Source organism: Saimiri boliviensis, chromosome 8 (assembly GCF_048565385.1).
Source record: "Saimiri boliviensis isolate mSaiBol1 chromosome 8, mSaiBol1.pri, whole genome shotgun sequence".
Lineage (NCBI taxonomy): Eukaryota > Metazoa > Chordata > Mammalia > Primates > Cebidae > Saimiri > Saimiri boliviensis.
In genome coordinates, this window is record NC_133456.1 from 4315891 (window position 1) to 4338042 (window position 22152).

The window sequence follows — 22152 nt, forward strand, 5'->3', positions numbered from 1 at the left end:
ACTTAGTCTCTTACCTTCACTTACATATGTTTTCCCTCTTAGTACATAAACATGATTCAATTTGGAATGTGTTGTTACGAAAGAAAAGATCATTCAAATGGTACTTTAAAAATTCTGAAGTACTAGCTAAAAAATTTCACTTATAAAAACATGTACACAAGGGCCAGGCATGGTGGCTCACACCTGTAACCCTAGCACTTTGGGAGGCTGAGGCGGGAGGATCATGTGAGGTCAGGAGTTCAAGACCAGCCTGTCCAACGTGGTGAAACCCCATTTCCACTAAAAATACAAAAATTACCTGGACATGTTGGTGAGTGCCTGTAATCCCAGCTACTCAGAAGGTTGAGGCAGGAGAATCACTTGAACCTGGGTGGGGGGTGGGGGATGGGGGGTGGGGGGGCGGAGGTTGCAGTGAGCTGAGATCCTGCCATTGAACTCCAGCCTGGGCAACAAGAGCAAAACTCCATCTCAAAAACAAACAAAAAAAATGTACACAATAACTGAATCTTCCTTTTTTTTCTGAGAGCCTCAAATTGGAGAAAAATAATTCAATTTTCTATTTTGCTAGTCATAAATATATCTGTTTCTCCTCCAAATGTAGAGATAAAAAAGAAAGAGAAGAGTTGTGATGCAAACATTAACAGTTTCATAACAAAGACATCTGGAACGTAACTAGGAGTATTGAACATTTACCATTCCTCTTCAAAGATTACATATAAACTTTGATTCATATTAAATTTTTTTGCTAAAGTAACTACTTCCTTTTCAGACTTCAGTTCCATTAAACACACATCTATTTCCATTTTAAATCACATACAAGTGCTATGTGATCAGAGGGATGGGAAACACTAGGTAAGGCCTGGTGGGTGGTAACTTCTTCATGACTAGGTAATGGAATCACCTGTTCAACTTCTAAAGCATTTAAGTCAATGAAAATGTAATCTAGACATCCATGAAAGCCACCAACATAATTTGTATAAGCAGGTTCACCACAAGCACTTTTCAGCTTGAAGAAATGCATAAGAGACATGTTGCATCTTTCCTCCTCCCCATTGGAAGCCCAGTCTTCATGATCCTCTGGAATGCTGCCATTGATGACAAAATGATACATTCCTGTTGATGGTGTACTATTAAAGTCCCCACAAAATATAACTGGTATGCCAGGATACAGATCACATGAAACATGTCTAATGTGAGCCAAGGCTACTGCCATTTGAATGAGGCGAATATACCCACCTATGAACATAAAAAACATTAATGTAAGCATTTTTAAAAGTTGTTTAAGTTAAAAAAGAAAAAACTACACAAATTACAGTCTCTCGGTGACATTGAAAATATATATGTATAAAATAAATTTAAACAATCTTAACCACATTTAAGTCACTTGTGAGACTAAGTAAAACCTACCTTTAGGATGCCAGTAAAGATGGGTATTAGCAACACATATCCTTTTAGAAGAGTCCTTTGTAGACTGAAGAACTGAAACCTAAAATAAACAAAAAGTGGCAAGAGTTCGGCTGCCATCTGCAAATCTCCCAAATGTTTTTTTATCTAAGACTATATGATGAACTAACATTTTATTCCACCTCCTTCCCTTGATGAACTAGGACTGCAATCATGAAATCCGATTTGTTATTTAAGTTTCAGGATCTACATGAGTAGGAGTCCGTGGAACATATTTTAATAACAGTTCAATATATAAAGCTAGTATGTAAACAATACATTTTACATGACAACACTTTGGAGAAAAGTGTTTTCAAGCGTAAGTGGAGGCTCGTATCAGACAGACCTTGGTTTGAATACTCCCTTTACCGTGTATAGCAATGTGACCTGCAGAAAGGCACTTTGCTAGCCACTTTCTAGTAATCACTGACAATACCATCCACATGGACTGTTGTGTGGAGACAATTAAATGATCTTACACAGGTGCATGAAGCCCCTTAGGTGCTGAAAAAAATGGTAGCTGCTCTTCTTACCATAAACAAAATTAATTACTTAAAAATTTTAACACATGAATTACATCTATAAAATGGGAACAGGGGAATTACTGTGAAGATTCAATAAGCCTATGATTTTTTAAAAAAACAACTAGTTTATACTTATGGAGCACTTCAAAACACACCAAGCTCTTAAATTTTAAGTACTTTGGGCCGGGAGCGGTGGCTTACGCCTATAATCCCAGCACTTTGGGAGGCCGAGGCGGGTGAATCACGAGGTCAGGCGTTTGAGACTAGCCTGGCCAACACAGTGAAATCCCGTCTCTACTAAAAATACAAAAAATTAGCCGGGCGGGGTGGCGGGCGCCTGTATCCCGGCTACTTGGGAGGCTGAGGCAGGAGAATCGCTTGAACCTGGTTCAAGGTTGCGGTGAGTCGAGATCACGCCACAGCACTCCAGCCCGGGCAACAGTGTGAGACTCCGTCTCAAAAAAAAGCAAGTACTTTAAAATGTGCCAGAACAGTGCTTGGCAAGCAGTAAAAAACATTAGCTACTATAGTTCTTGCACTTAGCATGTGTCCCTCTCGCTAGATTGTAAGCACTGTAAAAGTCCTGCTTGTCTTGTTCAAGGCAACCTGCAGTGTGGCAGGCACACCAGAGGTATTCAAAAAATATCTGCTGAATCAATGAAGATTAAACTTTGCGTTGAAGATACAAGAGCAAACACACCTTTCAACAATAGCTGGATACTTTCATTGCAATTTTAACCCCCACCTAAACGCTTGCCTTTTAGGCCCCTAAAAGTGGGACAGTAATGTGAAGAGATGCGCGGAGTTACTTTACCTGAAGAACAGAAGATCTCTGGAGCACCTTCTCCCGCGCTGATGGGTACAAAACTAGTTTCTCCAGCAGTTCTTTGTGAAGTGGGTCGGACTCAAGGGCTTCGTGGAACGAAATGTCATGCTGGCTAAGAAGGCTGAACTTTGACTTTCGGTAGAAAGTGGCCAGGCCTTCGTGCTGCTTGATTCGAAACACCCCCTCTAGCCCGAAGGCCTCTAGGGCGGGTACCAAGCTGTCAGAAAACACTGCGCGGTCAACCTCCTGCAAACAGATGACATCGGCGTTGTAGCCGGTGAGTTCCTTCTGGATAAGGTTCTGGCGGTAGTCGAGCTCCAGGGCGTAGGGGGCACAGTATGGGTACAGGACAGTTCGCGAGAAATCAGTCTGCGCGTACGTATCTGCCAGGATGTTGTAAGAGACAGTGCGGATAAAAGCGTCCTCCGTCACCTTCTTCGTGTAGAGATGCCGGTGGTCAAAAGTGCAGGTGCCAGGCCCAGCCTCTACCCGACACACACTTTCCAACTCCCGGCTCGGCCCAAAGCGCTGCCCATCGCCTGGGGTGCAATGAAGCTTGAGCCTTAGCCCGATGTCGGCATTGGACGGAGTGTAGACGCGCTCCTGCACTTCAGTCTCGGTCCAAGAAGGAGAGGAGGGAGACAATGGCGAGAGGACACCGACCTCAGGCTCCGCCGCTCCGGACTCGGCTTCCTTGTACCAGCGGAAGAGGGAGCCGGCGGGATCTCCAAATTCGAGGCCGAGCTTGGGGCACACAGGGAACCCGGCCATGATGTAGCGCGGCAACTGCAGTTCGGTGAAGGCGGGCGGGTTGCGCTCCACCTTGTACTTCACGTCGCCGATCTGCAGCACCGCGCCGTCCTGCCACGCGTCCACGTTGAGCACGTCCTCAGCCACTGCCTCCTCCCGGTAGTACAGCTTCACCACGGGCTCGCAGGCCACCGCCGGCTCGGACCCCGGCCCTGAACAGGACTCACCGCCGCTCGCATTCTGCCGGCTCTTCCTGCTCTTCTTGGCGGCGGCCGCCTTCGCGTGCCCCTTTAGGGCGTTGGTAGCGATGCGGCTGAGTACTCGACCCAGAGGCTCGCTCTGGTCGCGCTGCATGTTCTTGTGACTGCCATCAGCCAAAGCGAATGACAGGCTCAGCTTAGGTTCCGAGGGTACACAGCGCACGACAGCGCGTTCCATCGCTTCCGCCGCCTTCTCGCTCTCGGCTTCAGCTCGGCTCAGCTGCTCCACCGCCGTCCGGATCCTCCGAAGCGCGGCGCGAATGCCTGGGAGCCTCCACATGAACCTGGTGGCCCAGCGGTCGACCAGCCCCGCGGCCGATCAGCGGCCTACCGTCAAGTGGAGCTGAGGAGCCGAGACCGCCGGCTTTGACTCATTCAGACCTCGCGACTTCCGGCTAGTGGAGAGAGGGAATGAAGTGTTTCCGCCTCGCACTTTCGCCAAGCGCTTGGGCACTCATGTCTCTAATTCTCTGAAGATTAATTTTTATCTACAAAATAGGTCAGAATTATAGGGAGGTGAAGAAAACATAAAGGTGTCAGAGGAAAATACTAGATTTTATGATTTTCGAAAGTGCACGCTGCGGACGGGAGGTAGCCTGAGCTCCAAGCCGGAAGTGGATGGGGCAGTGTCACGTGTTCCGCTTCGCTAGGAGACGTGGACTTCTGTCCTGGAATCTTGACTGGTGAACGAACCCTCCTGCCTGCGCTCCGGACTCGACTGCGCTAGGATGTGGAGACCTCCACCCGGACTGCGAGCTTTAATCGCGGTGTGGAATATGTTGCCCATTTCATCTCCATATCATTGCCCAGCCTAATCGCTCTTTTCGGTGGCCTGGTGCGTTCATCCCAGGCTGAGCCAGCGCCTACACACGGAGCAGAGTCTTTGTGGTATATAATAACAAACAATATACAGTAACTCCCATTTAGTGAGTGCAGACTATGCGAGAAACACTGCACACACTATCTTATTTAAGCCTCATAGTTCTTCTCAGGTCCCTTTATCCGTTGCTTTACAGATGCGAAGTCCAGAGACATTAGCTGCTCAGGGTCACACAACTATTAATTGACAGAAAGAAATAGTACTGACAAGCTACTGAAGGTTGTTTGTTATTTTTTTATTAGAGACGAGTTGTCACTTTGTCACCCAGGCTGGTGTGTAGTGGCCTGTTCATACCTCACTGCCGCCTCGAACTCCAGGGCTCCGGTGATCCTCCCACTTCAGCCTCCCAGGTACAGGGATTACGGGCAAGAGCCACCCAGCTATGTTCTGTTCATTGTTTGTTAGTAAAGAGATAGGAAGACTCTTTCTGTTTAGAGTTACTACATTTAACAAATAAAATTACAGGACTCTTGGTTAAATTCGATTTTCAGATAAGCAAGGAATAAAAATGGGGCATACTTATCTTAAATAGTTGGCCGGGCGCTCACGCCTGTAATTCCAGCACTTTGGGAGGCTGGGGTAGACAGATCACAAGATCTGGAGTTCGAGACCAGCCTGACCAACATGGTGAAACCCCATCTCTATTTAAAACACAAAAAATTAGCCAGGCGTGGTGGTGCTACCCTGTAATCCCAGCTACTCAGGAGCTGAGGGAGGACAATCGCTTGAACCTGGGAGGTGGAGGTTGCTGTGAGCCAAGATCACACCGCTGCACTCCAGCCTGGGCAAAAGAGCAAGACTCCATCTCAAAAAAAAATCTGAATTTATTTGTTTAATATAATTGTTATTTTTTAGGCAGAGTCTTGCTTTTAGCCCAGGCTGGAGTGCAGCTGTGTGATCTTGGCTCACTGCAACTTCCACTTCCAGAATTCAATCAATTCTGTGCCTCAGCCTCCCAAGCAGCTGGGACAACAGGCACACACCCCCAACGCTCAACTAATTTTTGTATTTTTAGTAGAGACGGGGTTCATCATGTTGCCCCGGCTGGTCTCAAACTCCTGGCCTCAAGCCACCTGCCTTGGCCTCCCAAAATCCTGAGATAAGTGAAAGCCACCTCCCCTGGTGTAAAATGTTGGGTACCAGCCCAACCCTGTACGTGGGTACCCTCAGTCCCGGCAGTGACAAGGGATTGAGAAAAGGAAATAAAGGCAGAGACACAAGAGTAGAAGTTACAGCATGGGTACAGGGGACCAATGCAAGCGTGGGAATCCCATTGGCCTCGAGCTTTGGGCTCCAAAAGCTTTTATTATGTGCATAATCTCATTGATCTTACAGGCATGGAAGGGGAGGATTAAGAAGAGGGTAAGATGGGGAGGGGGGAAGAGCCCTTGAGATCCTTCTAAGACATGCTAAACTAATACTCTTGAGTTTATCACCAATTGTTATCAGGGTGCGGCTGCATCAGAGGTGTAGTGGATTGGTGGGGTGTCTGACCACATCCATGCATCAAGGGGCTTTTCTCTCCCAAGCATTGAGAACATAGAGCAATTAAAATCACTCCATATTCCGAGAACCTAGGCAGAGCCTAAAGTGTTCCCTGATCTCTGCCCTGCAAGGCTTTTCTCCTCCTTGCCAGCTCCCATCAGCAAAGACCCTCCTGGATGTTGTGAGCAGAGGTTGCCTCCCTTCTCAGAGATCTTTGCATAAGCCCTCTTTACGAGGCCCTCATGCAGTCTCCATGTTGAGAAGGCATTCATGGGACCAGACCAGTATTACCTGCTCTGCAACCACCACGAGGTGTTCCCAGTGTTACTGCACCCTCCGATGGTCTTTACCTTAGGCCTCCTGTTGCCGCTTGATTTCCAATTAACTGCACCAATAATACAGTTTAGTTGCATAAACTTCAGTGTACTCTGAGCCAAGCAAGCTTATAATTATTTACCTAGAATTAACATAGGTCTCCCCCTAGCCATCTTGACCCACATAAGGCATCCTGTATATTATTGCTATTGTTTTAAAAGGTCTTGAAGAATGAATGATTTTAACTGTAGACCAGAAAGAGATCCAGCGTGATGAGTAAAGAGACCAGGGGAGAGTAATAGATAGGAAAGATATGCATCTACCAGATTGTGTAGTGCATTCTAAACCATACTATGAAGTTCTGGATTTCTTCTAAGAGGGCCATTAGAGTTGTTTTGCTTGCAATTATGGAAAAGTTTTAATTTTCATTTTCTTGAAAGGGGAAAAGCTAAAAAATATTTGGTTTTAATTGCAGGAAAAAAAGTGTTTGATACCATAATTGTCACTGGCCTCTGTGCTATATATATATATATATATATATATATATATATATATATATATATATTGAGATGGAACCTTACTCTCTCACCCAGGCTGGAGTGCAGTGGTGCAATCTCGTGCCTCAGCCTCCCTAATAGCTGAGATTACAGGTGTGCACTGGCATGCATGGTTAGTTTTTGTATTTTTAGTAGAGACGGCATTTCACCATCTACTAAATACGGTGAAATGCCGTCTCTACTAAAAATACAAAAATTAGACGGGATTTCACCACCTCTACTCAACATGGTGAAACCCTGTCTCTACTAAAAATACAAAAATAGCCAGGCGCAGTGGCAGGCACCTGTAATCCCAGCTACTCGCGGGGCTGAGACAGGAGAATCTCTTGAACCTGGGGAGTGGAGGTTGCAGTGAGCCAAGATCGTGCCCCTGCACTGCAGCCTGGGCAACAGAGAGACTCTGCCTAGAGGGGAGGGGAGAATAAGTAGCTTAAGAATTTAATTTAGACATTACATTTTGCCTGCATCAATTGGTCAGACAGATTTATGCTTCCTCTGCTAGATGTTTTAAGGTCATAAAACTGTTGCTTCCATGATACTTTTAATACTTGCTTGATTTGTGTATAAGCTAAAACCATGAGGGCTGGCTGCTGGGCTCCCCTGAAACCTTGCACACATTTTGATATGAGCTTTTGTCTTTGGTTTTTAGCCTCTGGATTCTGAAAGCTAGACAGGTGGCCATGGTGAAACCTGGAAACATATGTGTGTCTGTGTCCCCTGGCCCACCAGCTGAATGGTAGAGCAGAGACTAGTATGGCCCCATCCTCCCTGGCCCAACTCTTTATCCTTGTCATGTTGGGAGGGGTTGGAACCTCCACTGTCATCTTCACAGCTTTATCCTCTGTACTGGGCTCTACACCTGGTATGTAAATCCAGGACACAGATGGGCTCTCCCTTCATAGCTGTCCTCGATGCCACATGGATACTCAGGAACAGGATGACTGGGGTTGGCAGAAGGGCAAGGGATATTGGGAAAGGTACCTTTGTCCAATATCTTAAAGGCCTTGGTTAAGATGAGACTGGCTGATGAAGGGTTAGGTTAGTTTTGTGTTTTCTTTGCTTTATTATTATTATTAATTTTTTTTGATATGAAGTTTTGCCCTTGTTGCCCAGGCCGGAGTACAATGGTGTGATCTTGGCTCACTGCAGCCTCCACTTCCCGGGTTCAAGTGATTCTCCTGCTTCAGCCTCCCCAGTAGTTGGAATTACAGGTGCCTGCCACCACACCCAGCTAAGTTTTTATATTTTTAGTAGAGACAGGGTTTCACTATGTTGCCTAGGCTGGTCTTGAACTCCTGACCTCAGGCTATCCACACGCCTTAGCCTCCAAAAGTGCTGTGATTACAGCATGAGCCACTGTGCCGGCTACTTTTTATTTTAATTTTATGATTATTATTTTTGAGATGGAGTTTCGCTCTTGTTGCCCAGTCTGGAGTGCAATAACACAATCTTGGCTCACTGTAACCTCTGTCTCCCAGGTGCAAGTGATTCTCCTGCCTCAACCTCCCAAATACCTGGGATTACAATCATGCACCAGCATACCTGGCTAATTTTGTATTTTTAGTAGAGACAGGTTTGAGAACTCCTGACCTCAGGTGATCTGCCTGCCTTGGCCTCCCAAAGTGCTGGGATTACAGGCCTGAGCCATCGTACCTGGCCATTCTTATTTTTTTTTAAGACAGAGTCTCACTCTGTTACCCAGGCTGGAGTGCTGTGGCACCATGATAGCTTGCTGCAGCCTTGAACTCCTTGGGCTCCTATTTTAGGTACATGCCCCACCAAACTAATTATTTTGTATTTGTTGTAGAGATGGGGGATCTCACTATATTGCCCAAGCTGGTCTCAAACTCCTGGGCTGAAGTGATCCTCCTGCCTTGGCCTCCCAAAGGGCTGAGATTGGCAGTGTGAGACACTATGCCCGGTGGCTTTGTTTTTTCAAAATAAATAACTTTCTCGAATGGAAGGGACTTAATGAAAATAAATAAGTAACTTAAATGGGTAGTTTTGCTTTCCATAAGCAAATGAAATACAGTTGTTAAGAACAAGTAAATTAGGTAAGTGTGAATGGAATAAGCATCTACAAATAAACTTGTCATAGTTTCAAAAATCTTTTCAGTAATTTAAAATCATAAAGTCATGTTATATTAAATTAGGTAACAGATAATTATAAATTGTCTTGAGGTGGCTGAGCACAGTGGCTCATGCCTCTAATCCCAGCACTTTGGGAGGCTGAGATGGGAGGATGATTTGAGCCCCAAGCAACATAGTGAGACCCCATCTCTTAAAAAAAAAAAATTAAATGTTTGAGTTATTTCTAAGTTAGTGAGTGAAAATGCTGAAACATTAATTATTAAACATAAGTTTAAGTTTATATATTTGATGTCTTGGTTTATTTTTTCACTTTTTTCCACTTATTCTCAAGTTCTGTTTGTTTTTTTTTTAATTTTTGATGTCTTGCTTCATGTGATACAGACAGCTAAATATATTTGGATCCATTGATCAACAAATTGAGAAAACATATTTTTAGAAATTATTGCATGGCTCTTGTCTGCAAACACTGATATAAAACAATTCAAAATCACTGACTTCCTGGGTTTTCACTAGAAACTGGTGTTACTAAGTTAAAATTCAAATTAATATATGTAATTAAAACTACTAAAAGTAAGAATTTTGCATACAGAGTACAGTAAAAGCAACATGTTTTTAGTGAAGAAAAGTTATGAGATATGTGTGTGTATATATATATATATTTTGTTGTTGTTGTTGTTGTTGTTGTTGTTGTTGTTGTTGTTTTTGAGCTGGAGTTTCACTCTTTTTTCCCAGGCTGGAGTGCAATAGCTCGATCTCGGCTCACTGCAACCTCCACCTCCTGGGTTCAGGCAATTCTCCTGCCTCAGCCTCCTGAGTAGCTGGGACTACAGGCATGCACCACCATGCCTAGCTAATTTTTGTCTATTTAGTAGAGACAGGGTTTCACCATGTTGACTGGGATGGCCTCGATTTCTTGACCTTGTGATCCACCCGCCTTGGCCTCCCAAAGTGCTGGGATTATAGGCATGAGCCACTGCACCCAACCAAGGATATATTCTTTTGTTAAAAAATTTTTGTTTCTAACCACTGAAACAGTAACAACAACAAAAAAAAGAAAAACGTTCGGCTAACTAAAGGTTTTGTAAAGGTTGTTTTAGAATAAATATGTGGCACTTTGGGAGGCTGAGGTGGGGGGATCACCTGAGCTCAGGAGTTCAAGACCAGCCTGGCCAACATGGTGAAACCCCGTCTCTATTAAAAATACAAACAAACAAAAAAATAGCTGGGCATGATGGTATGTGCCTGGGATCCCAGCTACTCAAGAAGCTGATGTAGGAGTATCACTTGAACCCGGGAGGCAAAGGTTGCAGTGAGCCAAGATTGCACCACTGTACTCCAGTCTGGGCCACAGAGCAAGACTGTCACTCACTCACACACACATACACACACACACACACACGCACAAGCTGGGCATGGTGGCTCACACCTGTAATCCCAGCACTTTGGGAGGTCGAGGCAGGTGTATCAGGAGGTCAGGAGATTGAGAGTGCACCATCCTGGCTAACATGGTGCACTCCATCTCTACTAAAAATGCAAAAAGTTAGTCGGGCGTGATGGCACACACCTGTAGTCCCAGCTACTCGGGAGGCTGAAGCAGGAGAATTGCTTGATCCCAAGAAGCAGAGGTTGCAGTGAGCCAAGATCGAGCCATTGCACTTCAGGCTGGGTGATAGAGCAAGACTCCGTCTCAAAAAAAAAAAAAAAAGAATAAATGTATGGAAAAATGTTATACACAAAAATAAATGGATGTAAGAAGTTAGAGAAAAAAATTTAAAAACGAAGGGGGTTATAAAAAGCTTATGGAATTCTTACGTAGTCAAAGCTGACTGGATCTATTTGTTTATAAGGTTATTATTAATATTTATTCATCTTTTTTTTTTTTTTAAGAGACAGGGTCTTGGTCTGTGACTCAGGTTGGAGTATTGTTATATAGTCTTAGCTCATTTGTAATCTCAAATTTCTGGGCTTACGCATTCCTCTTGTGTCAATCTCCCAAGTGGCTAGGACTGCAGGTATGTGCCACCATGCCTGGCTAATTAAAAAACTGTTGTTTTATAGAGATGGAGTCTCGCTCGATGTGTTGCCCAGGCTGGTCTTGCACTCCTGGCCTCAAATGATCTTCCCACCTTGGCGTCCCAGAGTGTTGGGATTATAGGTGTGAACCACCATGCCTGGCCATATAGTTTTATTGAAATTTGCTTTAGTATTAGTTAATACACTGATACAAAAGTAAAATTTGATTCTCTCATTTGAACATGATTTTCTGGTAGTACCTTTTTTTTTTTTTTTTTTTTTTGAGATGGAGTTTCACTTTGTTGTTGCCCAGGCTGGAGTGCAGTGACACGGTCTTGGCTCACTGCAACTTCCACCTCCCAGGTTCAAGTGATTCTCCTCCTCAGCCTCCTGAGTAGCTGGGATTACAGGCACCAACCACCACGCCTGGCTAATTTTTGTATTTTTAGTAGAGACAGGGGTCTCACCATGTTGACCAGGCTGGTCTTGAACTCCTGACCTCATGATCCACCTGCCTCAGCCTCCCAAAATGCTGGGATTACAGGCGTGAACCACCACACCTGGCCTTCTGGTAGTATTAATAAAAGATAGTAAGCCAGTCATGGTGGCTCACGCCTGTTATCCTAGCACTTTGGGAGGCCAAGGCAGAAAAATTGCTTGAGCCCAGGAGTTCGAGAGCAGCCTAGGCAACACAGCAAAACCCTGTCTCTACCAAAAATACAAAAATTAGCTGGGCATGTTGGTTCATACCTGTAGTCCTAGCAGGCACTGCACTCTAGTCCTCAGTCTGGAGACCGAGGTGGGAGGATAGTTTAAGCCTGGGAGGCTGAAGTTGCAGTGAGCTGAGATTGCACCATTGCAATCCAGCCTGGGTGACAGAGCCAGAACTTGTCTCAAAAGATAAAAGAAAATAAAATATGGTAAAAGATTTTGTTCACTTTTTGAGTAAATTGCAAAAGAAAGATGAGAGAGAAACTGATTGTGTGCCTCATGCTGTCTAAAATATTTTAAAAAAAAAAATTTTTTTTTTGAGACTGGGTCTCGCTCTGTTGCCCAGGCTGGAGTGCAATGGTATGATCTTGGCTCACTGCAACCTTTGCCTCCTAGGTTCAAGCGATTCTGTCACCTCAGCCTCCCGAGTAGCGGGAACTACAGGTGTGTACCACCATGCCCAGCTAATTTTCATATTTTTTGGTAGAGACCGGATTTCACCATGCTGGCGAGACTGGCCTGGAATTCCTGATCTCAAGTTATCTGCCTGCCTCAGTCTCCCAAAAGGCTGGAATTACAGGCGTGACCCATTGCACCTGGCCTGATTACATTTTTTAATTAAAAAAGCCCAGGCTGGCCGGGCACGGTGGCTCACGCCTGTAATCTCAGCACTTTGGGAGGCCAGGGCAGGCAGATCACAAGGTCAAGAGATCGAGACCATCCTGGCTAACATGGTGAAACTCTGTCTCTACTAAAAATACAAAAAATTAGCCAGTCACAGTGGTGAGCACCTATAGTCCCAGCTATTCGGGAGGCTGAGGCAGGAGAATTGCTTGAAACCGGAAAATGGAAGTTGCAGTGAGCCAGGATCGTGCTACTGCACTCCAGCCTGGTGATAGAACGAAACTCTGTCTCAAAAACAAACAACAACAACAAAAAGCCCAGGCTGGAGTGCATTGGCTATTCACAGGTGCAACCATAATAGCCCACTGCCTCCTTGAACTTCTGAGCTCAAGTGATGCTCACACCTCAGCCTCCTGAGTACCTGGGATTACAGGCACAGGCCACTGGATCTGGCCCTGCTCTCTTTGTTAGATCTTTTCATTATTTGGAAAACTGAGTCTTCTCTCTATCAAAAAGCGAAGGATTTTGCTTTATAAAATCTTAAAAAAAAAAAAACTGTGGAATGCTTCACAAATGTTTGTGTCATTCTTGTTCAGGTGCCATGCTAATCTTCTCTGTATCATTTCAGCTTTAGTGTTTGTGCTGCTGAAATGAGCACTGCTTTGTAAAATTTTTCAGATTATCACTTTAGCTAAATGAATGACTGATACTTTACAGTGACCTGTAATCTTATTTTGATAAAATGTTTTAAAACTTTCCTAGTTTGTATTCATTAAAAAAAATTTTTTTGAGACAGTGTCTCACTCTGTCACCCAGGCTGGAGTGCAGTGGTGCAGTCATAGCTCACCGCAGCCTCGACCTCCTGGGCTTAAGCAATCCTCCCACCTCAGTGTCTCAAGTATCTGGGACCACAAGCACACACCACCAACGCCTGGCTAAGTTTTAAAAAATATTCTGTAGAGACAGCATCTCTCTATGTTGCCCAGGCTGTTCTCAAACTCCAGGGCTCAAGTGATCTTTCACCTTGGACTTCCAAAGTGCTGGGATTATAGGTTTGAGCCACTGAGCCTGGCCTTTTCTATTTTATTTGAGTGTTTTTATCCTTTGACATACTTGACAGCCTTCCCAAAATCAAATTTCAAATTCTAAATTATTTAGTCTTTTTGGCCTCAAACTAATCTTATGTTATCCTAGAATGGCCCTAGAAGTCTAAGAAAGACATATTATTCTTTATTTGATAAGTAAATTATACGGAAAACCTTCTTTGCATTACATTTATATGAACATATTATTAATATGTTTTTTAAAAGTATATGAGATTCCTAAAAATATGTGTCTTTGTATATGTTATCAGTCATAATTATGGCTACTATGTAAAACTTTTGTAGATTACAAAAAAAAAGCAAATTTCCTTGTCAATTTCATTATTGTTGTAAACTTTTACCAGGTCTTTCACCACAGCCATTCTAAATCTTGTTGTTCATAGTAAATTGCTTTATTCTGATGTTTCTTCTAAATGATCCTTGCAAGCAAATATAATCCTTAAGTATTGTGTCTTCAAAGCGGTTTATGAAAAGGATAAAGAGGTTTATGAAAAGCATAAAAATCTCTGTTACATACTCTGGAATACAGGCATCTGTTGATTATTCAGTTGGACTGGATAAGAACTTGAAAAACTGCAAGGTGAAAACTGGACCTAAGATGTCTAATTTATCAAGTAGAACAAAAATTAATTACATGGGACTGAACTGATGAGGACAGAAATGATTTTACTGACTTTTTTTTTTTTTTAAGAAAAAGAATAAAGAAGATGAAGAAAGAGAAAGAGGAAGAGGGAGAGAAGATGGGGGTATTGCTTTATTGCCCAGGCTAGAATGCAGTCTAAATATGGGTATGCCTATAATTGTCCTTAATAATGGAGACATAAAAGAAAATGAGGGAAGAGAATAACAAACAAGGAGCCAACCAACATTTCGTTTAAACTTCTAAGTTGATATGATGTGGTACTGATAAGAATGTATATTTTGTGTATTTAAAGTGGAGAGTTCTATAAATGTTAATTACGTTTACTTGTTCCAGATCTGAGTTCAAGTCCTGGATATCGTTGTTAATTTTCTGTCTCATTGATCTGTCTAATATTAATGTTGAAGTCTCCCGCTATTATTGTGTGGGAGTCTAAGTCTCTTTATTAGTCTTGTATGTCTAGGTATTCCTGTATTGGGTGCATATATATTTAGGATCTTTAGCTCTTCTTGTTGTTGCATTGATCCTTTTATCATTATATAATGTCCTTCTTTGCTTCTTTGGATCTTAGTTGCTTTAAAGACTATTTTATCAGAGGCAAAAATTGTAACTTCTGCTTTTTGTTTATTTATTTTAGCTCTCTGTTTGGTTGGTAAATCTTTCTCCATCCATTTTTTTGAGTCTTTGTGTATCCTTGAATATGAGATGGGTCTGGATGCAGCATACTGATGGGTTTTAGTTTTTTATTCAAATTGCCTGTCTGTCTTTGGATTGGGGGATTTAGTCAATTTAAATTTAGAATTAATAATGATATATGTGAGTTTAATACCATTTAATATTAGCTGGCTATTTTGCCCATTAGTTGATGTAAATTCTTCATTATATTGATGCTCTTTTTGGTATTTTTTAGAAAGGCTGATACTGTTTGTTCCTTTCTATGTGTAGTGGTTCCTTCAGAAGCTCTTGTAAAGCAGGCCTGGTGGTGATGAAATCTCTGAGTGCTTGCTTGTTCACAAAAAAACTTTATTTTTCCTTCACTTATGAAGCTTAGTTTGACTGGATGTGAAATTCTTGGTTGAAAGTTCTTTTCTTTAAGGATGTTGAATATTGGTCCCCACTCTATTCTGGCTTGTAGGGTTTCTGCTGAGAGATCTGCTGTAAGTCTGATAGGCTTCCCTTTGTGGGTAAACCTGACCTTTCTCTCTGGCTGCCCTTAGTATTTTCTCCTTTATTTCAACTCTGGTGAATCTGACGATTATGTGCCTTGGGGTTGCTCTTCTTGAGGTGTATCTTTGTGGTATTCTCTGTATTACCTGAAGTTGCATATTATCCTGCCTTATTAGGTTGGGAAAATTTTCCTGAATAATATCCTGAAGCATATTTTCCAGCTTGGATTCATTCTCTTCGTCACATTCAGGTACACCTATCAAGCGCAGATTAGGTCTTTTCACATAGTCCCATATTTCTTGGAGACTTTGCTCGTTCCTTTTTATCTTTTTTTCTCTAATCTTGTCTTCTAGTTTTATTTCATTGAGTTGGTCTTCGACCTCTGATATCCTTTCTTCTGCTTGATCAATTCGGCTGTTAAAACTTGTGCATACTTCACGTAGTTCTCGTATTGTGTTTTTCAGCTCCATCAATTCACTTATTTTCCTCTCAAAATTGTGTATTCTTGTTAACATTTCGTCAAACCTTTTTTCAAAGTGCTTAGTTTCTTTGGATTGTATTAGAACAAGTTCTTTTAATTCACAGAAGTTTCTTATTATCCACATTTTGAAGCCTGCTTCTGTAATTGGAACCCACTCGTTCTCCATCAAGCCTTGCTTTGTTGCTGATGAGGAACTGGGATCCCCTGCTGAGGGAGAGGCGTTCTGATCTTGGGTATTCTCACCCTTTTTTGTCTGTTTTCTTCCCTTCGTTGTAGATTTATCCATCTGTGGTCTTTATAATTACTGTCTTTGTAATTGGGTTTCTGAGTGGACGTCCAACTTATTGATTCTCAGCGCCGAAATCTGAGCAACCCACTGCGCTGACTAAATCAGCGGCGTTAAGATTGATGGTGCTTCTGTATATTCTCGCTCATAGGCGGGTGTTGAACAATGAGAACACATGGACACAGGGAGGGGAGCACTACACACTGGGGTCCGTTGGGGGGAAATGGGGGAGGGGCGGGGGGGTGGGGAGGTGGGAAGAGATAGCATGGGGAGAAATGACAGATACAGGTGAGGGGACGGAAGGCAGCAAAGCACACTGCCATGTGTGTACCTATGCAACAATCTTGCATGTTCATCACATGTACCCCAAAACCTAAAATGCAATAAAAAAAAAAAAAAAGATTGATGGTGCTTTTCTGACTCTGCACCAAGAACCGATGCTCCGAGGCGCCGGCAAAACCGCCTCACCGGTCACAAGAGTCGCGCTGGCGACCCGTGGGGCTCCTCCGCTGGGAATCTCCTGGTGCGTGAGCAACAGGAATTCATGTGAAGGTGTGGCGTCCTCTCGTTCTTTGCGCTTTCACTGGGAGCTACAATTTCACTGGGAGTTACACTGCTAGTGATCAGCCATCTTGATTTTACTGACTTTTTTTGCTTGAAAGGTTGCTGACATTTTAATTTTTTTTCTTTCAGAGTTAAGAAAACTTTTTTCTCTGCATTATCTGTAGTTTTACAGCAATTTGGTAACCATTTGGTATATTTTGTGAGTAAAATTGAAATATTTACCTTTTTCTCTACCTGGTATCTCCAGAATTAGGAAACGATTCATGAGTATTCTTATTTTATGACAATATATTTATTTGTATTAGCTCAAGAGGAATCTGTTCTTGTAAAAGAACATACTTTTGGAAACATTGGCTGTTAAAAATATGTACATTGGCAAGGTGTGGTGGCTCACTCCTATAATCCTAGCACATCTAGAGGCCAAGGCAGGAGGATTGCTTGAGGCCAGGCCAACCTGGCCAACATAGTGAGACTTTGTCTTTAAAATAAAATTATTTTTAAAAGTGAAAAAAAAAAAAAAAGATGTACATTGTATCAGTCAGGTTTCAAAGTGGGAAGCAGAACCAGTAAGAGATAATATATATCATCTATATCCATATATAGATATATGTATGTGTATATTATTATTATTATTATTATTATTATTATTATTTTTACAAAGAATTGGCTTATGCAATGGAAGGGGCTGCAAAGCAAGTCCAAGGTCTGTAGGGCAGGCTGTCAAGAAGGGAAGAACTAGAAAATTGAGAGCAGTTGTAGATCCAGCTGTTCTTTGGAGTTTGACTCAGGGCATGCCTATCTTTTTATTATTTTTTAAATTTTTTAATTTTTTAAAATAGAGATGGAGTTACACCATGTTGCCCAGGCTGGTCTCAAACTCCTAGGCTCAAGCAAGCTGCCTGGCTTGGCCTCCTAACATGCTGGGATTACATGTTTGATCCACTTTGCCAGGCCTAAATCTTTTTAAAAGGATTTCTACTGATTGAGTCAGGCTCACCCAGGCTTATCTCCTTAGACCAATGTCGGTTGACCACCAGGGACTTGAATTATATCTGTAATCTCTTCACAGCAGCCCTAGATTAGGGTTTGATTGAATGACTGGGAGGAGGTGAATATGTCATACATAAGATTGCTGCCTTCTCTTCAGTCCTTCTAGTTTAGCCTAACCAAATTGATATTCAGGCCAGATATAGTGACGCAGCCTGTAATCCCAACACTTTTAGGAAGCTGAAGCAGGAGGATTGCTTGAGCCTGGGAGTTTGAGACAAGCTTGGGCAACATAGTGAGACACTGTCCCAACAAAATATTTTTAAAAATTAGCCAGTGTCTTGGTGTGCGCCTGTAGTCCCAGCTACTCAGGAGGCTGAGGTGGTAGGATCCCTTGAGCCCAGGAGTTTGGAGATGCAGTGAGCTATTGCAGTAGTCTCAGCAATGCAAGATGTAGCAGTTTCTCAGGCCTGGCGCGGTGGCTCATGCCTGTAATCCCAGCACTTTGGGAGGCTGAGGCGGGTGGATCAAGAGGTCAGGAGTTTGAGACCAGCCTGACCAACATGGTGAAACCCTGTCTCTACTAAAAATACAAAAATTAGCTGGGCCTGGTGGCATGTGCCTGTAATCCCAGCTACTTGGGAGCCTGAGGCAGGAGAATCGCTTGAACCCAGGAGGCGGAGATTGCAGTGAGCCGACATTAGGCCACTGCACTCCAGCCTGGGTGACAGAGCGAGACTCCATCTCAAAGAAAAACAGTTTCTGGTTATCTGAGATAACAACTGGGATTCTTTGTCCTACCTCCAACACAAGTAAGTAGGGCAGACCCCAAGGTGAGTTTAGAGTGAAAGTTTAATAGTGAAAGAAGAAAACTCTCTGCCAGCAGAGAGGGGCACCTGAATGGGGTGCTCCCTGTGAGGCTGGGGTCCAGGGTTTTTATGGACTGGGAAGGGGAAGAAATGTGTTTCATGCCCCCCACTCCCCTTCCCAGGGGCCTTAGCCCAGGACTAATCAGGAGCTGAAGTGATGATTCATAGATGCTGCTTAGCTTGGCCCAGGACCTGTGGAGCTAAAGTGAAAGCTGGGCCCTGGAGCTTGGCCCGGGACCAATGAGCGGCTGAAGCGATGATTTATAGAAGCCCAATTTACAATCCAAATAAAAGAAAGTAGAGCGCCCACCGGAACCTACTGGACCGTACTGTGCCCACGCCCACAAAAGGAGAAGAAACTTTTTTTTTCCTTGGAGCCCATACAAAGGACAAAGGCATTTTTGTGCCAGGCCTTGTTCCTTTATGTGAATGAGAAGGTCGGTGCAAGTTTTTGTCTAAATGGGCTGGAGGTTTTTCTGTCTGTGCAGTCGCGGGCATGTCTCCAGGCACAACACCCTGTGCTAGTTGCCTTATCAGTGCCTGCAGCTTGAATTTTTTTTTTCCCCAGGCTGCTTTTTATGTTATGTGGGGATGAGGCACTGACCTATGGGCCGGGGTTTCTCCGGGGACCCTTCCCTTGCTATCTACCTAAGGCAAAAGCTAGCTGACTCCTTTCACAGTGATGGTGCCGCTGTACTCCAGCCTGGGTGTCAGAGCGACACCCTGCCTGTAAAAAATAAATGTTAATAAATTGACATTTTAAAAAACTGTCTAATCTGTTATAGGATTAGAGTTTAAACAAAAAAAGGTCACATATTTATACAAGTATTTTATTTTCTACAGAAAGATAGTTTGCTTTTACAAACTACCCAGAAGTTTTAACTTGTTCATTCGCTCACTTAAATGACATTTTAGAGCACCTGCTGTGAGACAGACACAAATGTTGCCTGTGCTTTCGTTAAAACGACAAAAAATTATGTAGTGACTGACAGAGTGCTCAAATATTTGTTGAATGAATATGCTATTTTTTTAAGTCTCATGAGATCTAAGAATGAATATGCTGTTAACAGACCAGCAGGATGTATTCACTTCCCTAATTTAATTTTGATACAGTATTCTTGTAGGCTATTATCGTTTAGTTGCGCAGCTTCAAACAGCAATATTTCACATCTTTCTCCCAGCGAACTCACTAAATTCACACCTTAACCTGTTTGATTTTGCCAAAGAATTGCTGCAAGTGCTGTGTCAACAAATAGCAAATCTAGAAACAAGATAAATTATATTGCTGATTAGTTACAATATTTACAGGATGTCACTAGGGGACACTTGAAAACTTGATTCTCTTGCCGAGTGTTTCCATACATCTATTTTCCAACAGATCTATATTTCCAGTCTTGCAGTTTTCCACAATTTGAAGGTCCTGATTTCCTGGTCCCCTTCCAAGGAAAGGCAGTTAAGTTAAAAACAAACAAACAAACAAACAAAAAACAAAACTCACACACTATTTACTTGAGTCACGACTTATTGTTGTGACAGGTAATCTTAGTCCTTTGCGGCGCAGCAACTGCCTCTCCAGGCAACCTTTGCCCAGCCCCACCCGCGGGGGCCTCCACAGTTTCCATAGCGACGACGTTGTTTCCACCCGCCCTTCTCCAGCTACGCGCCTGGCTTTCCAGAGCCGCTGGCTTTCCGGAGGCTTCGCCCTCGTTATCCCTTTCCTTTCACCCGAGGAGAGGCTCAGACTGTCTCTCAGCGGGAAAGTAGTGAGAGACAATCAGGTACTTGTTCTCTGCTTTTCTCTTCCTTTCCCTCTCAGGGCAGGTGTCGAGATTTGGGTGCCAACTTAAACGCTCTTTCAAGGCAGGAATCTCCAAATCCTGTAGGCATTCATGGCAAGTATAGTTGTGATCACAGTAAAATTTTTGAGCATTTACATGACCTTTTAGATTGCCATGCATTAACTGCCTATTTTTTGCTTGATCATAGCACCACTTTCTTGGAAGGCAGCAAGAGTAAAATATCCTAGTGATGTTAAAAAACATGACTGATGTTAAAATCGGCTTTTATGTGGAAGGGGATCATCCCTCAACAACTGGATTTGTTGTTGTGGTCGTGGTGGTGGTTTGCATCTAGGGAAAATTTTGAACCCAGAATGTTAGAGCTGTAGGGATATTACAAAGCATTTAATTCAACTCCTTAATTTCATGCATAAGGTAACAAGCCCTAAAGGGGAACTGACTGGCTCGTTGCTTCATAGGTGCCTCGTAGAGTTCTAACAGGAATCCCTGCCAACTTACCTCAACTGCCATTCTTTAGACTGATGCCATACTTGGCAGGAAGATCCAAAACGTGTCCAGAATTTTATTTTTGGTATTGGTATGTTAGACCTGTTATGAATATATTGAGGCTTGTTTATACAATAATGGCTTTATGGACTTTTTCTCCTCAGAGTACAGAGCATTTTAATCTTTAGGGGATCAAGATGTCAGTTCCAAACAAAGCTGCCATTACAGCAGAAAAGGAAGCTCTGAACTTGAAGTTACCCCCCATTGTCCATTTCCCAGAAAACATAGGCGCTGATACGCCAACACAAAGTAAGCTGCTAAAATACAGAAGATCCAAGGAGGAGCAGAAGAAAATCAATCAGTTAGTGTAAGTAGCATATTAGTAGATAATTCTTGCTTGGAATTCAAGTGAAATGATTGGTGTTCATATTCTCATAAAAAGTTTTAACTGTGGAGGTTGTTCATGGGTAAAATACAACTGTTTTCAAGTTAGTTAGAAAAAAATTGACAAATAATTGTAATGATAGCAAATATTATACACTGTGCACTGTTAGACATTGTTCTTACCACCTGTACTTCTCACAACAATCCTATCAGGTAGGTACTATTGTTAGCTCCATTTTTTAGATGAGTCAACTGAGGTATAGAGAAGTTAAGTAACTTGCCTAAGGTTGCACAGCTGGGATTTGCACTTGGTTGGTCTGGTTCTAAAGTTCATTAAGCACCATACTATTCCTCCTCTCAATATAACCGTACTGATTCCCGAAAGTAAAATCAAATAACTAAACCTCTACAATTTGAACAAATACTTAATAAAATATCTTGAAACTACTTATATTTGAAATTTTTTGATATGAAAGGAAACATGGTTCAGCATCCTACTCACCCCCCCATCTCCAATTTAGTGGAAATTAAAACTAATTTAGGTACCTGCTGCCTAAGGCTGTGATGAGAAGTTGGTTCAGTTCAATTAGACAGTTACTGAGAATTTCCTAAACACCTGATTCTGCTGAGTTCTAGGGATAAATAAAAATACATGGATTTCATTTACAAAATTCCAAGGCAGCACTTAAAGTATAAAATGAGAAATTTCTCTTAGGTGGATTTGTTTCCCTTTCTACATTGTCTTTCCTTTCTTGGTTGGCCTCATTTTAAAATATTTTTTGCAGCTGACAAAGTATTGTTGCCAATTTAATAATTTTAATTTTTACTAATTTTACTTTCCTTACAACTAAACATTTTTATATTAATATTTAATATAAACATATATTAATCATATAACTTCTTTAGA

The 22152-nt window shown here is 42.6% G+C and overlaps 2 protein-coding genes and 1 non-coding gene across 7 annotated transcripts in view; 1 reads left to right on the forward strand and 2 right to left on the reverse strand.

Moving 5' to 3' along the window:
* DNAH12 (dynein axonemal heavy chain 12) overlaps positions 1–22152 on the forward strand; it is a 260536-nt gene that overhangs the window by 12751 nt on the left and 225633 nt on the right. For 4 of the 5 annotated variants that reach the window (XM_074403603.1, XM_074403607.1, XM_074403605.1 and 1 more), the window contains exons 1-2: positions 16486–20354; positions 21026–21228. In XM_074403603.1, the coding sequence (XP_074259704.1) occupies positions 21059–21228 (170 nt within the window). In that variant the 5' untranslated portion in view covers positions 16486–20354; positions 21026–21058. Of the gene's footprint in view, positions 1–16485; positions 20355–21025; positions 21229–22152 lie in introns of those variants that run through there. The other variant, XM_074403604.1, reaches the window with a different exon arrangement.
* Positions 383–4214, reverse strand: PDE12 (phosphodiesterase 12). Its single transcript, XM_003936530.4, has 3 exons — positions 2782–4214; positions 1408–1486; positions 383–1236 (listed from the first exon to the last, which is right to left on the reverse strand). The coding sequence occupies exons 1-3, from the start codon at positions 4081–4083 to the stop codon at positions 794–796; spliced, it is 1824 nt and encodes a 607-aa protein (XP_003936579.2). The 5' UTR covers positions 4084–4214; the 3' UTR covers positions 383–793.
* LOC120367228 (U6 spliceosomal RNA) lies at positions 13031–13137 on the reverse strand. The gene has a single exon (XR_005581656.1). It is a non-coding gene; the product is annotated as a U6 spliceosomal RNA (small nuclear RNA).